The sequence below is a fragment of the Narcine bancroftii genome, chromosome 6 (assembly GCF_036971445.1).
Source record: "Narcine bancroftii isolate sNarBan1 chromosome 6, sNarBan1.hap1, whole genome shotgun sequence".
Classification (NCBI taxonomy): Eukaryota; Metazoa; Chordata; class Chondrichthyes; order Torpediniformes; family Narcinidae; genus Narcine; species Narcine bancroftii.
This window is the reverse complement of record NC_091474.1, coordinates 28,109,557-28,127,783: the sequence shown is the minus strand read 5'-3', so window position 1 is coordinate 28,127,783 and position 18,227 is coordinate 28,109,557. Positions and strand designations below refer to the sequence as shown.

The 18,227-nt window shown below is 40.4% G+C and overlaps 2 protein-coding genes across 2 annotated transcripts in view; one reads left to right on the top strand and one right to left on the bottom strand.

Annotated features, from left to right (window-relative positions):
- col9a3 (collagen, type IX, alpha 3) overlaps positions 1–13,559 on the top strand; it is a 111,948-nt gene extending 98,389 nt beyond the window's left edge. The window contains exons 30-32 of the mRNA XM_069884438.1: positions 4,665–4,847; positions 9,558–9,635; positions 12,635–13,559. Coding sequence (XP_069740539.1) covers positions 4,665–4,847; positions 9,558–9,635; positions 12,635–12,819 — 446 coding nt within the window. The 3' untranslated portion in view covers positions 12,820–13,559. The remainder of the gene's footprint in view (positions 1–4,664; positions 4,848–9,557; positions 9,636–12,634) is intronic.
- Positions 13,560–16,384: 2,825 nt separating this feature from the next.
- Positions 16,385–18,227, bottom strand: part of LOC138735880 (transcription factor-like 5 protein) — a 42,163-nt gene continuing 40,320 nt past the window's right edge. Inside the window, exon 9 of the mRNA XM_069884446.1 lies at positions 16,385–16,413. Coding sequence (XP_069740547.1) covers positions 16,400–16,413 — 14 coding nt within the window. The 3' untranslated portion in view covers positions 16,385–16,399. The remainder of the gene's footprint in view (positions 16,414–18,227) is intronic.

Genomic DNA, 18,227 nt, shown 5'->3' with positions numbered 1-18,227 from the left:
ATTATATGTTATTTTTTCTAATGGAATAGGTTTATTCATTTCTATATACCATTGTTGTATTCTCAAGTTATCTTCTAATTTCAAGGCTGACATAATACATTTTTTTGCTACAGCTAGGGCTATCATAACAAATCTTTTTTGTGCACCATCCAAATCGAGTCCAAATTCTTTGTTTTTTATGTTACTTAGGAGGAAGATCTCTGGGTTTTTTGGTATATTGCTTTTTGTGATTTTATTTAATATTAGAATTTTGTGCGTTTTTTCTCCTAGTTCATAATATTTCTGTTTTGTCTTCATTATGTTCTTCTCCACCTTATATGTTTGTAGTGTTTCATATTTTATTTTTTTATCTGCCAATTCTCTTCTTTTAGTTGTGTCTTCCTTCATTGCTAATTCTTTTTCTATATTTGCTATTTCCCTTTCCAACTGCTCTGTTTCCTAATTGTAGTCCTTCTTCATCTTGGTTACATAACTTATTATTTGCCCTCTGATGAACGCTTTCATTGCGTCCCATAGTATAAACTTATCTTTCACTGATTCCGTATTTATTTCAAAGTACATTTTAATTTGTCTTTCAATGAATTCTCTAAAATCCTGCCTTTTAAGTAGCATGGAGTTTAATCTCCATCCATACATTCTTGGAGGGATGTCCTGTAACTCTATTGTCAATATCAGGGGTGAGTGGTCGGATAATATTCTAGCTTTATATTCTGTTTTTCTAACTCTGTCTTGCATGCGAGCTGATAACAGGAATAGGTCTATTCTTGAGTATGTTTTGTCTACCTGAATAATATGAATATTCCTTTTCCTTTGGGTGTTGTTTCCTCCATATATCCAAAAGTTGCATTTCTTGCATCGATTTAATTATAAATTTGGTTACTTTGTTCTTTCTGTTAATTTTTTTCCCAGTTTTATTCATGTTTGAATCCAACTTAAGGTTGAAATCCCCTCCTATTAGTATGTTCCCTTGCGTGTCTGCTATCTTCAAAAAGATATCTTGCATAAATTTTTGATCTTCTTCATTAGGTGAGTATACATTGAGTAAATTCCAAAACTCCGAATATATCTGACATTTTATCATTACATATCTCCCTGCTGGATCTATTATTTCCTCTTCTATTTTAATTGGTACATTTTTACTGATTAATATAGCTACTCCTCTAGCTTTTGAATTATATGACGCTGCTGTTACATGTCCTATCCAATCTCTCTTTAATTTCTTGTGCTCCATTTCAGTTAAGTGTGTTTCTTGCATGAATGCTATATCAATTTTTTCTTTTTTCAGTAAATGTAGCAGTTTCTTCCTTTTGATTTGGTTATGTATTCCGTTAATATTTAAAGTCATATAGTTCAACATAGCCATTTCATACTTTGTTTATCTTTCCTTTGCGTTTCCTCATCATCACCTTTCCTTCTTATCCATTTCTGCTTTCTTGTTTTGAACACTTTATAAGACAACATTTCTAAAACATCAAACATTTCCCTTATTCTCCTATCTAAAATTTATTTAACCCCACTATCCCCTCCCCTTCCTGAGTTGCCCTTTGTCCCTTGTCGGGCAACCACATCTCCCCTCTCCATTTGGATTTGCGAATTCACTCGCAAGCGTCAACTGATTTCGCAGTGACCGTAACTCCTCCCCACCCAACCCCCCCCAGAAAAGATTCTAATTTTCATATACAACAAAGGTCACTCTCTTAATTCCCTCCTTACTTCCTCTCTTCCCTTTCTTTCCCTTATTAATTCTTATCTATACTCTATATATATAATTTTCTTTTAAATACCCTTAATTTTATGTTTCGAGGGGAGTCACGTGATGGAATAGTGGCCGGTCGGGGAACTCCAGCCCTCTCCGGAAAAGTTTTAAAAAAACACAGAAAACACACATATATATACCCATATACACACATACATATAGTTCATGGTCATTTTTGCTCTCGTTACATGTCTTCACCTCTCTGCCTGTTTTGTAGTTGTTCTGCAAATTTTCGTGCTTCCTCTGGATCCGAGAATAGTCTGTTTTGCTGCCCTGGAATAACTATTTTAAATACTGCTGGGTACTTTAGCATAAATTTATATCCTTTTTTCCATAGGATCGCTTTTGCTGTATTAAACTCCTTTCTCTTCTTCAGGAGTTCAAAACTTATGTCTGGATAGAAAAAATTTTTTTGACCTTTGTATTCCAGTGGCTTTTTGTCTTCTCTTATTTTCTTCATTGCTTTCTCTAATATATTTTCTCTTGTTGTATATCTTAGGAATTTTACTAAAATGGATCTTGGTTTTTGTTGTGGCTGTGGTTTAGGGTCTAATGTTCTATGTGCCCTTTCTATTTCCATTTCTTCCTGTAATTCTGGTCTTCCTAGGACCCTGGGGATCCAATCTTTTATAAATTCTCTCATATTCTTGCCTTCTTCATCTTCCTTAAGGCCCACTATCTTTATATTATTTCTTCTATTATAATTTTCCATTAAATCTATCTTCTGAGCTAACAGCTCTTGTGTCTCTTTAACTTTTTTATTAGTTTCTTCTAATTTCTCTTTTAAGTCCTCTACTTCCATTTCTACGGCTGTTTCTCGTTCTTCCACCTTGTCCACTCTTTTTCCTATATCTGACATGACCATCTCTAATCTATTCATTTTTTCTTCTGTACTTTTAATTTTTTTTTATTTCACTAAATTCTTGTGATTGCCATTCTTTTACTGATTCCATATATTCTTTAAAAAAAATATATCCATTGTCTTGCCTTTCCCTTCTTCCATTTCTCTCTGTTCTTCTTCTTCTTCTTCCTCTGGGTTGGTCATCTGTTGTTTCCTTAATTTCTTTTTACTCTCTTCTTTCTTGTTCTCGTTGTTTTCTATGTTCTCTTCTTGCTGCTGTGCTGTGGCTGTCATTCTCAGCTGTGGAGATCGACTCCTCAGCTGGCTCCCCTCCCGTCAGTGTTTTTTTTGTCATGCGCATCGCGCATGCGCAACTCCTCGCGCATGCACGGTTGCACACTTTTGCTTGGTTCCGCGAGCCATTTTTGTAGTCCTGAGCTCGGGACTTCGACTGACCTGAGGGAGCGGGTTTCTCTCTCCACAGCGGGCCTCCTCGGACAGGTAAGGCCTTCACCTTCTTTTTCTGATGTCTTTTCTTCTTCTCTTCTTCCCGTTGCTTTCGACTTTTCTTTCTTCGCTGCCATTTTCTTCCCACCTTTACTTTCACTTTATTTTAATTTTTGTGTTTGTGCCTTTGTGTTTTCTGTGTTTTTTTTAAACTTTTCCGGAGAGGGCTGGAGTTCCCCGACCGGCCACTACTCCATCACGTGACTCCCCTCGAAACATAAAATTAAGGGTTATTTAATGATGAGAGATTCAGAAGCCTGGGACTATACATTGCAGTTTAGAAGGATTCAGTTGTGGGGGGGGGGGGGGGGGTGGTGATTCTTAGAAACATAAAATTAACAAATTAATAAATTAAAAGTAGGGAGGTTGTTTCCACTGGCAGGTGAGACTAGAACTCGGGGACACAGCCTCAAGATTCAGGAGGAGTAGATATAGGACCTGCTTCTCTTGAGTGTAGTCAATCTGTGGGCTTCTCTGCCTAAGGAAGCAGTCGAGGCTGCCTCATTAAATGTATTAAAGATATGGATAGATTTTTTTCACAGTAGGGGATTTAAGAGTAATGAGGAAAAGGCAGGTAGGTGGAGCTGAGTCCACAGCCAGATCAGCCATGATCTTAATGAATGATAGAGCAGATGGCTGACTCTTGTGTGTTTTGTACATGGGAGTACTGTAGCCACAGTGTGCCAATAATGGAAGGATTGAATGTGGTTCTTAACCTTTTTCTTTCCACTTATTTACCACTTTAAATATTCCCTTTGCTATAGGTGCTCTGTGATTAGTGAGGGATTACTTAAGGTGGTATGTGAGTGAAAAGAAAAAGTTTGAAAACCACTGTTTTAATCGTACCTAATTGACTTGTTATGAGCACGGTTTCATAACTCCAAAGGAAATGGACCAATGACAATTTTTCTCAAGCAAAATATTTCACTAATAATAGGGTCTAGCCAGTGATTCTCAACCTTCCCTTCCTACTCACATACCACCTTAAGCAATTCCTTACTAATCACAGAGCACTGATGGCAAAGGGATTACTCAAAGTGGTATGTGAATGGAAAGAAAAAGGTTGAGAATCACTGGTTTAGAGTGATATTAAATATTTAGTAATTTTAAAATATAGACATAACAGCACAGTAATGGGCCCTTCTTGCCCATGAGCCTGTGCCGCCCAAATACCTCAATTAACCTATAACCCCTGTATGTTTTGGAGGGTGGGAGGAAACTGGCTCATCCAGAGGAAACCGATGCAAACGTGGAGAGAACGTAGAAACTCCTTACAGACAGTGTAGGATTTGAACCCGGGTTGCTGGCGCTGTAACAGTGTTGCGCTAGCCACCACGCTGATGGGGTGCTGATGAAACAGGTTGCTTCGACTCGGCTGGTGCCAAGCTTCCTGAATGTTGATGGAGGATATTTCCCCCTCCCCACCCCACCCCCACTCTGCCTCCTCACTTCTGACGTTGCTTAATGCCAGACCATAGGGACATAGCGCTGGTTAAAAGCATGCTAACAATGAAAATGTAACAACAGAATTGAATGTTTCAAATGCATTTCCTCTTACAGATCAAATTGGCTTGTTAGCGAACAACCTGCGGAGACCGCTGGCTCCTGGAATGATAGGAAGACGTGGGCCCCCTGGTCCTCCCGGAGCTCCAGGGTCCAAGGGCCAGGTTGGCCACCCAGGCCGTCCAGGTCCACCAGGGCTGAGTGGTCCTTCAGGAGAACTTGGTGATACAGGTCCACGAGGTAAGAGCAGGCATTAATTGTACCTGGACTCTGTCAGCTACTACCGGACTTCTTGGGTTCACAAGTGTAGCCACAAACTATGTGTGTAAAATTAAAACATTAGGGAGAACAGAGAATATTCCATCTCAGTATGGCCATTCGGCCTGCAACATTGTTCCGATCTGTGTAAACCTACTCCACAACAATCTAACCCTTCTCTCCCTCACAGCCACAGCCCTCTATTTTTCTTGCATCCTTACCTATCCAAGAGTCTTTTGAACATTCCCTTTGTACCAACTTTCACCACCACAACCCCAACAATGCATTCCAGGCACTAACTCTGTAAAAAAAAAAGTATCCCTGACGTCTCCCCTAGACTTTACTTCACTCACTTTAAACAGATGTCCTCTGGTATTTACTATCGTTGCCCCAGGAAAAAGGTACTGGCTGTCCAAACTATCTCAGCCCCTCATAGGATTAAATACATCTATTAAATCACCACTCATCTTTCATCATTCCAAAGAGAAAAGCTCTAGCTCTGTCAACTTTGGCTACAGCTTTTGGAGGGTGGGAGCACTTGGGGAAAACCCACACAGGTCACGGGAAGAACGTACAAGCTCCTTTCAGTCAGTGCTGGATTCAAGCCTGGATCCACTGCGCTGACAATATAATGCTAATCATGCCACGCTGCTAACAAGACTAACATTTTATAATCCCTGATCTAAACCATTTGCTAGGCCATTTCAGAAGGTAGTTTATGATCCACCAACAGCTGTAAGCCAGGAGACACGTATAGGTTAGAATGGATGATTGCAGCAGAGGGGGTAGAACATAAGGACCTTGAGGTCCATATCCATAGCTCTCTCAAGGTTGCCATGGAGGGTGACAGGGTAGTTAAGAAGTCTCATGGTGTGATGGCCTTCATTAGTCGGGAGACTGTGTTCAAGAGTTGTGAGATTATGTGGAAGTTTTATAAAACTCTGGTTGGACTTCGCTTGGAATATTGCATCCAGTTTTGATTGCCTCATTACAGGAAGGATATGGAAGCTTTGGAGAGGGTGAAGAAGAGCTTTACCAGAGTATTGTCTGGATTGAAGAATGTGTTTTATGAGACAAGGTGAACTGAGCTAGGGCTTTTCTCTTTGAAGGATGAGAGGTGACTTAATAGAGGTCTACACGGATAGTGTGGACAGCCAGTACCTTTTTTCCGGAACAACAGTAGCAAATACCAGAGGACAAATGTAGAACCATAGAACACTACAGCATAGAAACCAACCCCTTCGGTCCTTCTCGTCCGTGCCAAACCATTTTATTTTCCTAGTCCCACTGTCCTGCACCCAATCCATAGCCCTCCATACCCCTCACATCTATTCTGTTCAAATTCTTCTTGTATATTAAAATTGAGCCCATATTCACTATCTCAACTGGCAGCTTGTTCCACACCCCCACCACTCTCTAGGTGAAGAAGTTCCCCTAAACCTTTCCCTTTTACTCTTAACCCATGTTCACTGGTTTGTATCTCACCTACCTTCATTAAAAAAAGCATATCTACATTTATTCTGTCTATCCCCCTCATAATTATAAATACCTCTATCAAATCTCCCTAATTTTTCTACACTTGAGGGAATAAAGTCCAAACCTGTTTAACCTATCCCTGAAACTCAGTTCCTGAAGTCTAGGCAATATCCAACTAAATCTGCTCTGCACACTTTCTATTTTGTTGATATCTTTCCTGTAGTTAGGTGACCAAAACTACACACAATACTCCAAAATCTCAGTGCCCTACCATTTACCATGTACGTCCTTTCTTGATTTGTCCTTCTAAAATGCAAAACCTCACACTTGTCTGCATTAAATTTCATCTACTATTTTTCAGCCCATTTTCCAGCTGGTCCAGATCCCTCTTCAAGCTTTGAAAACCTACTTCACTGTTCACAACGTCTCCAATCTTAGTATCATCTGCAAACTTGCTGATCCAATTTTCCACATTATCATTCAGATCATTGATATAGATGACAAACAACAATGATCCCAGCACTGACCCCTGAGGCAAAACACTAGTCACAGGCGCCCAGTCTGAGATGCAATCATCTACCACTACTCTCTGGCTTCTCTAGCCATTGTCAAATCTAGTTCACTACTTCACCATGAATACATAGCATTTAAAGCTTCCTGACTAACTTTCCATGTGGGACCTTGTCAAAGGCCTTACTAAAGTCCATGTAGACAACATCCTTCATCAACTTTCCTGGTAACTGCCTCGAAAAACTCTGAGATTGGTTAAACATGATCTACCACACACAAAGCCATGTTGACTATCCCTAATCAGTTTCTGGCTATCCAAATAATTGTATATACGATCTCTTATAACATCTTCCAGTAATTTACATATAAATTATGTATAAGGTGAGGGGAGACATCAGGGTTAAGTTCTTTTTACAGAGAGTAGTGGATGCCTGGAATGCATTGCTGTGGTGATGGTGGAGGCTGGTGCAATAAAAGAATCTTAGACAGGCATATGGATGGAAGAAAAATAAAGGGTTATAGGTGTGGGACAGAGAATTTTTAGATTGTTGAAGTTTGTATAGGTCAGCACAACATCGTGAGCCAAAGGGCCTGTACCATGCTGTAATTTTCTATTTTGTTCCTTGAAGGATATCCATGAACCATATAGATTTTTTATGAAGTTCATGGTCACTTTTTCTTATATAAGATAATTATTTAAGTTTTAAAATTGGATTTAAATTCCACAGCTGCAGTGGTGGGATATGAATGTTTCTCTAGATTGCTAGTTCAGGCCTTTGGATAACTGCTCCAGTAACAGCATCAATACACCATCACGCCCTCAGATCTGTCACTGACCTCGTTCCTCTGAAAGCTGGAGGAGGGGATTTTGAGCTGTTATTCATTGAGCATCACTGTTGCTTGTGATTTGTTGGAACAATGGGCACAGAGGCCTAACCATTGGGGCTGAGGAGAAATTTTAGAGGGGAGAAGTCCAGAAGTTGTTTCCAAGTGTGTGGTACTCGAAATTGGAGTTCAAAGGCACAGCCGGTTTGATCTCATTTTTAAAAAAAAAACTGATCGAGCTTTGATTGAAAACTTGGGAGTTTTAGAAACGTTTAAAAAATTTAAATTAGATATACAGCATGGTAACAGGCCCTTTCAGCCCACGATTCCTTGCCACTTAAATACCCGACAATCCCCATATGTTTTAAAGGGTGGGAGGAAACCAGAGCGCCTGGAGGAAATCCTTAGACTGCAGTAGAAAATAGGAATTTTATAAAGCATCCAAAATCTGAGAAGCCCAGAGTAAACTTTTGCCAGTGGAAATCTAGTTTCTGTGACACTTTGATGCTGGTTTCTGGACATCATGTTGAGATGCAGACAGACTGATAATGAGTTTATTGTTATTTTAAAAAGTTAAAAAAAACTGCATTCAATTAAAAAGAGATATTCAGTTAGAATAGTGCAAGAAAAAAAGTGACTTACAACAGTATAGGTGATCCTTTGTGGTGTTGGAGCAGTCCATGATCAGTGTAACAAGAGGAGGTTCAAGAGCCTGATAGTTGTTGGTAAGGAAACTGTTGTTGAATCTGGAGGTGCTGGACGTCAGGCTTCTATACCTTTTGCCTGAAGGTAGTAGTGAGAAGAGTATAACACACACAAGTGCTGGAGAAATTCACCAGGTCATGCAGCATCCAATCAATGCTTTGGGCTTGAATTCCTTGTCAGGAATGTGGAAGAACAGACATGTTTTTCCCATTCCTGACCAAGGGCTTAGATCCTAAACATCGACTGCCTTTTACTTCTGAAGGATGTAGCGTGGACTGCTGAGTTTCTTCAGCACTTTTGTGTGTTACACCAGGCCCTAGCATTTGCAGATTTTGTTAACTAGCAGTGAGATGAGGCTGTGACCAGGGTGATGTGGGTCCTTCATATGATGGCTACCTATTGAGGCATAGATGTCTACAATGGATGGGAGGTTAGTCTGTGATGGACCTTGTTCATTCCTGGGCATGTAAATCATCAAGCCAGGTTGTGATGCAACCAGTCAGTATAGTATCCACTGTGCACCTGTAAAAGTTTGATAGAGTTTTCAACAATATACCAAATCTCCTCAGATTTCTTAGAAAGTAGAGGCATTGGTGTACCTTCATGGGTGCCTCAATGAGCTGCCTCCAGCAGAGATCTTTTGATATATGGACTCTCAGGAACTTGAAAGTACTAACTCTCTCCACCTATGGCCTACTAATGTGGACAAGTGTGTGTTTCCTCAAACCACCCCCCCATCAATAAAAAACCCCTTGGTCTTGGTGATTCTGAGAGCACAGTTGTTGCCCTGGCATCACCCACCCCTTGGACTGAATTAATCACACTGTGGGAGTCGTAGAAGATGGCTTTAACATTAATATTTTTTGGCACAAAGACACTAATGGGTATTATTTAAAGACCTTTAAAATAACTTGTAGAGATCATTCTGCAACCATGTGAGTGATGAGCACTTCTGCACAATATTTTTTATCATTGAAATTCAAATTTCTCAGAGGTGGCAGATTAAATAAGATTTTTAAAGTGTTAATTTTTTTCATTGTAAAAACATTTTAATGATTAATAAACAGGCTTACCTTTCAAGTACATAAGGAATGCTGTTAATGTAACCACAATAATTGTAATTATTATTTTTTTTTAAACTGAAAGCTCACCCTGAATTGCTTTGTTCCACTCAAGGTGATCCTGGTATAAAGGGACAGAAGGGTGTTCGTGGAAAAGCAATTGATGGCTTAGTTGGACCTCAAGGACCTCCAGGTATGCGCTTAATCTTGGAAATTTTTTTCAGATTTGTACTCCTCATTAAAGAACTTTATTCTCCTTGAACAACCCCTTGGACATTATATTTGGACCCTCTGTGCTTTTCTTCTTTGTTAATATATAAAAGAAAATGCTTTTACATTAATCATCGTGCTCCAGAATAACATTAAAAGAGCAAGTACTTAATGTACTGAAATTTATAGGGCAAAAAAATTCAGATTAATATTGCTTCGTATCTCCTCCTGTTCTTACCACCTTCTAGAATTTCTGAAATGTTCTTCGAATTCCTTCATTCCATCAGTTGCCCAAGACCTGAGATCTACAGTCCTTTCCCAAAACCCTCATTCTTCCGTTGAAGAACGCTAACATTTTTATTTCACCAAACATTTGCTATCGATCCTCGTATTTCCCCTCGTGGCTCACTGTCCGTGTTTTGTCTGTTCCTTGAATGTTTTACTGTGAAAGCCACGACAGGTATGAATTGTGCTGCAGTAAATTATAAACTGAATCTCAGATGGATTGCATTTCGACACAACTGGCATTGATACAGTGATGCTTTAGAAAGTAATTATCATACCTGGCACAGGCTTCAACAGATTCAAAAACTACAGGCCAGTGAGCCCAACATCTGTGCTTGGTAAGTTACGGGAGAGTATTCTAAAGGAGAACTTGGATGGACAAGGACTGATCAGCATGGTTTTATAATAGGGAGGTCATGTCTCACAAATTTATTTGAGGCAAATATAAAGACAGAAAGTGTGGGGAAAGCTCAACAGGTCAGGTTGCATCTGTGGAAGAGAAATGAGTTAACATTTCAGGTGGAGGTTTCTTCAGAATTGGGAGGCAGGTAGAAATATTGTCAGGGTGCAAAATCGAGCCTCTCAAGTGAAACCAGTGGTTCTCATCCTTTTTTTTTCCATTCACCTTTGCTCTAGGAGCTCTGTGGTTAGTAAGCAATTACTTCAGATGTATTGTGAGTGAGAGAAAAAAAGATTGAGATCCATTCGATTAGATAGTCCTGAAGGAGAGGAAGTAACTGCAAATTCAACAAATAAGATAGTTTCTAATGTCACATTTATCTACAGAACTCACAATCTCACCTGGTGATGTGTCTCTTCCCTCCATATCAAGAGAATTCCAATGATTCTTACTTTCAATTTTCAGTCAGTATACTACTACCAGCCCCATAATACATTAATTTTGTATTCCTCAATAATACAAAGGAAACATTTTGTAGTGGAGATTTAGAAAATCCATTAAAAGATCAAACAATGGCATATAATTAAAACATAATAATACAGTAAAACCCCTGGTATATGGCACCTCTGGGGAGCAGTATATGCCGGATAAGTAAATTTTATGGTTGCTTGAGATTGCGTTTTGCATTTTTGACAAAGTAACAGTGAGGTGTGCCAATTTTAAAATTCCATAAATTTTTTAATCCATTTATTTTCTGCAATTGTTTTTGCCGGCTGCTTGAATTACAGATAACAGGGGCTTTACTGTATATGCTAAATTTTACTTAGGAGAAATTATCTACCTCTGTGGTTAACAAAAAAAATAGTATCACACCATGAAAGGATAGTCCTAATGTGGGCAATTTGGATTACTGGCAATGGGCCAGCATAGACCTGGTGGGCCAAAGGGCCTATTTGGTACTGTTCAGTGATATAATCAGAGGAAAAGGCATATACATTTGCAGACAATAAGTCTGATGGAAGAAATTTAAGGACAAAGGAAACTTGAGTGAGATAGAAGGCTGGTAATCAGCATTTAGACTGTAAGAGGTTCTGCATATTTACTAATCATTATCTCCAGCATTCACATCCAAATTGTTAATATATGATCATAAACATCAAAGGTCCTAGCACTGATCCCAATTAGAAAGGTATCCTTCCAGTACTACCTTTTGAATTCAATTTAGCATGCTGGACATTGTAAAATGCCTTACAGTGGAAAAAGGCACAGAAATCCTCATGCAGTTAGTGGAGAACCACAGCTCTGGAGTCCATTAGGAGCTCAAAAAAATTAGCATTAGTAAAAGATCTGGCATTGGAAAAGTTAATTTACGTGCAAGGCAAGAGACCTCCAGAAGCAAGTTATCAAAAAAGATGGTTATGGAGATAGTAGATGTACTGGTTATATCTTCCAAAATTACTCAAAGGCTTCCACGATTGGAAGGTAACAAATGTTTCTTTATATATATTTAAGAAAGATACGAAAGAAAATACGGAAATATAGACCGGATAATCTAGTATCAAAAATTGGGAAACGCTGGAGTGCAACTTTAAGAAACCGTTAACAGCCATTTTGTGTTGAACCCGTCTCTGGGAAACATCTTTCGACATTAGACCATTTGAAAGGAACTTTTAGATGCTGCTGGCTTTTGTTGCCAACTTTTTGAATTACATGTAGATTTACAATGAAGTTTCTCTCGTCCATTATATATTTCGAGGGTATGACTCCCATAGCATCTCTGTCACGGTCTGTAAGACCATGAGATATATGAGAAGTAGGCCATTTGGCCTGTTGAGTCTGCTCTGCTATTCCACCATGAGCTGATCCATTCTCCCACTCAGTCCCACTCCCCATGACCTTCGATACCTTGACTATTCAGATACCTATTAATCTCTTGCCTTAAATACACTCAAAGGCCTGATCTCCACAACTACCCGAGGCAAATAATTTCAGAGGTTCACCACCCTCTGGCTAAAGAAACTCCTCCACATCTGTTTCAAATGGGCATTCTTCAATCCTGAAGTTGTGCCCTCTTGACCTAGACTCCCCTACAATGGGAAACAACTTTGCCACATCTGCTCCATTCAGGCCTTTCAACATTCGAAATGCTTCTCTGTGGTTCTCACCCATCCTCCTCATTCTTTTGAACTCCAAGGAGAACAGTCCATGAGCCGGCAAATGTTCCTCATATGCTAATCCCTTCATTCCAGGAATCATTCTTGTGAACCTTCTCTGAACCCTCTCTTTCCTGTCTCCAGGTCCCCCAGGTGCCATGGGTATCAGTAAAAACGGACGTGATGGGGCACCAGGAGAACCAGGCTATGCGGGAGAGCCAGGTCGGCCTGGGAGGAATGGCGCAATGGGAACCCCAGGTATCTGCGACACCTCTGCTTGCCAGGGAGCTGTGGCGGCAGTAAAATCAGGACCTTCCAAAAAGTCGTGAAGTGGATGATCACAGAAGCAAATAAGAAAACTTGAAGCACAGCCCTGAGATTGAATGAAAGAAAGAGACAACAAAAAAAAGACAATTCATCAATGTTTTCGATCCCGGTAACAAAAGTATGTTCATGAAAAGGTGCTAGAAACAGACACTTCATTTTTAATCGTGTTTTTAGATCATTTTCAATTCTGTTGCGATCTCTAAAGATTTATCTGAAGTTAGTCTTGTGTTAGAATTTTTTTAACACATTTTAAACAATCCCTTTAATTCATTTACATTATTTCCTGTATTGTAAAACAATACTATCAATCTGTAAGTACTGCTTACCTCAAAGAAGCACCCTTTAGTAATTATTGATGTTAAAGTATTTTAACTGTGAGGAGTTGCACTGTACATATGATATAAATTTAATGCTGTTTTGTATAGGAACCTAAATTCAGATTCAATAACATCCCCCAGTTTTTTGCCAGTTCAGAGGCAAAAGGTATTTGCACCCATTTGTACCCAGGCTACTCCTAGTTTAACACATATTTGTGTACAGAAACTGCGTTGGTTTTTGTAAATTCTACGGAACAATTTATGGCTTGTTGTTACTTTATACCATCCCCTGTGTAACATTTTCCATCAATGAATAAATCCCTGTCAAACTCCTGCATCCACTAAATATGCTGTAACCTTGACTTAAAATATTTATTTTTTTTTGTGGGTGCCTGTTGTCTGTAAAATAAAGCTGTTGCTACCAATTGTTGTAAGATAATGAATAAAGCCACTTTTCAGAAAAAAAAACAACTTAACTCCGTACCAGCAATTGGCAATCTGAACCAAGTTTCAGCTCGGACAAAAAGGCACTGCTGCACAATCCAATCAGCTTGTGTAGAGTTTACAGGGATAGGTTGAGCAGAACTTAGTAAATTGTTTAAATGAAATTGATGGAGCTCTGTTACAGCAGTGCTGCCATTGGTGTGGACTTAAGAGCGGGAGTGGAGACACAGCACTGCTCTGCTGAATTTCACTACCCAGTCTGACTGCCAATGGCTCCATACAAGTGTTAAATGGCTTGTAAAGGAGCTGATGGTAGTTTATTTTAAAATCCTATGACTACAGGGTCTGGGTCCAAGATGGCAGTGCCTGTGCTGGGTAGCTGCCACGAGGGGTTGCAGACTCCAGGGGAGCAGCGGACTGGCGCAGGGCATCAGTAACAGGGACAAAACCCTCAATAAGAAGAAGCAGAGATGACCTCAAGGACAATGAATACTGTGGCGGACCAGCCAGGGGCTCTGCGGTTGAAGGACACACACAGACGGTGAGAAGTTGGTGACTTGCGGGTGAAGAATCCACGCAGAGCAGGCTCCTGGTGATGAGGTCAAAGGACTCACCAGGCCGTGGGCTTCTGGCAACTGGCTCATGAGAACCAAGTATCAGAACTGAGATTCATGAAGATGCTATGGGCAAGAAGGGCTCCCGAAGAGCCCTAGGTGCTGAAGGCTTCCTCATTGTGTTGGAGGTTTGGATGTGGGTTCAGGTTGCTGATGGTTTGAACTAGAGTCTTGTGTAGCTGCAAAGGCTGTGGGAGCGCTGGAGGCAAATCCACGGACATAGTGACTGTAAGGGGTGTTGGGCAATGCTAATGGTGAATCTTTGTCTATCTTATAACAGACTAAAGGCAATTTCATGTAATATGGTATTTCTGTTTTATTATAACAATAAATAGTATCTGATTTGATAATGATCTAGAACCTGTTGCCTGAAAGTGTGGTGAAAGTAGGTTCAATACCAAAAAGGAATTGTTTAATAGGAAAGGTTTGCAGGGCTATAACATTAATCATGGAGCTTTTTTTGTGAAATGTGTATCACCTTATGATCAGATACCACCAGGTCTTTCTCTCAGCAGCAATAGATCATTCATAAGATAATGTATTAAAACACAGAAATGCTGGAGGAACCGAACAGGTCTTGCAACGCCAATAGGAGCTAAAGATATATACTGTAACTGACGTTTCGGGCCTGAGCCCTTCAAGGTATGAGTAAAAATAGACTGGTGTCTGAATTAAAAGGCTGGAGAAAAGGAAAGAATGGGTAGGGGTGGAGTGCAGAGTAACAAGCAAAAGGTGTTAATTGGATATGGATAGGATAGGTGAGGAAAGATGAGTATTGAGTGGGGGGGGGATTAGTTCTGTGAATGCAGGGTTGGGGGAAAGGAGATAAAGAAAAGGAAAGAGAGAGCCAGCTAGAGGAAAGGAGGAATAGGGATAGATGGGGGAGCTGGGTAAGTCAGAGGGTGCCCAGACAAAATATGAGGCGTTGTTCCTTTAAGATTTTACCACAATCTCAGCGTCTGCAGACTTTCATGTTTCACCCCACAAGATAATGTCTTTTTCTTTGGCTTGGCTTCACGGACGAAGATTTATGGAGGGATAATGTCCACGTCAGCTGCAGGCTTGTTTGTGGCTGACAAGTCCGATGCGGGACAGGCAGACACGGTTGCAGCAGTTGCAAGGGAAAATTGGTTAGTTGGGGTTGGGTGTTGGGTTTTTCCTCCTTTGTCTTTTGACAGTGAGGTGGGCTCTGCGGTCTTCTTCAAAGGAGGTTGCTGCCCGCCGAACTGTGAGGCGCCAAGATGGACGGTTTGAGGTGATATCAGCCCACTGGCGGTGGTCAATGTGGCAGGCACCAAGAGGTTTCTTTAAACAGTCCTTGTACCTCTTCTTTGGTGCACCTCTGTCTCGGTGGCCAGTGGAGAACTTGCCATATAACATGATCTTGGGAAGGCGATGGTCCTCCATTCTGGAGACGTGACCCACCCACCGCAGTTGGGTCTTCAGCAGCGTGGATTCGATGCTTACGGACTCTGCCTGCTCGAGTACTTCGATGTTGGTGATGAAGTCACTCCAATGAATGTTGAGGATGGAGCGGAGACAGCGCTGATGGAAGCGTTCTAGGAGCCGTAGGTGATGCCGGTAGAGGACCCATGATTCGGAGCCGAACAGGAGCACGGGTATGACAATGGCACTGTACACGCTGATCTTCGTGTGTTTCTTCAGGTGGTTGTTTTTCCAGACTCTTTTGTGTAGTCTTCCAAAGGCCCTATTTGCCTTGGCGAGTCTGTTGTCTATCTCGTTGTTGATCCTTGCATCAAATGAAATGGTGCAGCTGAGATAGGTAAACTGGTTGACTGTTTTGAGTTCTGTGTGCCCGATGGAGATGTGGGCGGGCTGGTAGTCATGGTGGGGAGCTGGCTGATGGAGGACCTCAGTTTTCAAAGGACTCTACATCACCTTTGTTGACCTCACCAAAGCCTGTGACACCGTGAGCAGGAAAGGGCTTTGGCAAATACTAGAGCGCCTCAGATGCCCCCCCAAGTTCCTCAACATGGTTATCCAACTGCACAAAAACCAACAAGGTCGGGTCAGATACAGCAATGAGCTCTCCGAACGCTTCTCCATTGACAACGGCGTGAAGCAAGGCTGGGTCCTCGCACCAACCCTCTTTACTATCTTCTTCAGCATGATGCTGAAACAAGCCATGAAAGACCTCAACAATGAAGACGCTGTTTACATCCGGTACCGCATGGATGGCAGTCTCTTCAATCTGAGGCGCCTGCAAATCAGCACATGGACACACAGGAAAATGTATGCATTGCAGCATGCAAATAAAACACCATTTCATATTGGGATACCAAGGTAAGAGCAATCCTGATTATTGTATATGTCATTGTATAGGATGACCCATGGAATTTTCACCCAAAATGCTGGTTTTGAATTATTCCTTTTGTATAAAACAACCCCGAAAAAAAACCTGCCTATAAAAAGTAAAATGTTTGAATTTCTCCAGCATTGGGTTTTTACTTAACCACGGTGTCTGCAGACTGACATGTTTTACTACTTACTGCTGACCAGTAGATGCTATTAAAAGCAAATTTTAATAACATTAAAATTGTCATTTTAATAACAAATGATTATTTAAAGGTTTAACTTTTATTTGGATATTTTAAAATAAACCACTGTCAGCAGGTGCCGTTGGACTGGGCAGATGACCACTGAGACTTCATAAATAACAAATGCATGAGATGGCGTCGGAGCCCTTGGGAATATGGCGGCAGTGTCGTCAAGGAAAGAATTTTATACTCTTTTCATCGACCTGATTTTTTTCCCCCCCAATTGTTACAATTATTTATGTAAAAACACAAGACAACAATAGTAACCCAAAAGAACAGTTTCCATAATCAACACAGAGGAAATATTTGTACAATATTGGAACTGCCCAGTTAAACCAGAGAAGGGAGGGGTTGGCAGGGGTGAGAGAACTATTAGACACAAAATATCCTCTTGTTGGAAGTGGCTCAGGTCACTTGTGCAGTGACAGGAGGAGATGCTGAGATTCATGATTTTCAGGTGGAAATTTTTAAGTTTCAGATTATCTTATACAATGGCCTTTACGGTACATAGCAATGGTCATGCCAGTTTTCGATGTACACTGATCCAGACTGGGCAAATCAGTAAAATACTTCTTAAAATGTTATATTATAGTTTTAGGTCTCAACTCATTTTAAGATAGAAATCAAAGCTGGATTATAACCCCTAGTTTGTCCACTCCTTTCTAGAATAGTGGGATGGAATTGTGTTGGGTCAATGAAGACCCGAATCTTGTATGAAAGATTCTGTGGCCCCCGAAGGAAAGTAAAATGCCCTGCTGCTGGTTCGAACTGGGTTCATTCTGGTCGGAAAGTTGCATCAACCCTCCTGGTCAAATTGTGGTTAAAATCGTAATTGGGAATTCAATGACACAATTTAAAGGACCCCATTTGCTTTGGGCAGATGGCTTAATAGCCCATTTGGAAACCTGACCAAGACTGAGGCAAGTTTAAAGCAACTGAAGGAGAACTATTCAGAGCAAGTCTAGCCATTTTACATTTATACCATTTACTTGGTAGATGTGGTTGAACTTGACCTAAAAAAAAACCTTGCCAATGTTCTGGACATCAATGTCAAGGAGCATCAATTATTTTGCAAAGTTACTGGTTATCATATTAGAGATTGTAAATTAAAAGTCCAACAAGATGACGTGTCTTTAATAAGCATTTTTGTATCAGTGCTTTAGTGCACTCATTCACAACCTGTTTTGGCTAGGACTCTACTCAAAGTTTATGGGCCCCTTCCCTGTGAAGCAGTCATGTTTTGGTTTATCACATTCTTCTCTCCTACCAACTACATAAAATTTTTTTACAAGTATTTATGTTACATGAGGTGAAAAGAAAACAAGACTTTTACTTAAATGTGCTATGGCCCCTGTTGAAAATGGTTGCTTTTGTGGAAAATTTGGGATGAATACCAGCATCCAGATCCTAGGAATATCAGATTTCAACATGAACTAGATTAATACAATAATACTCATCATCATGGCTTGGGGAACGA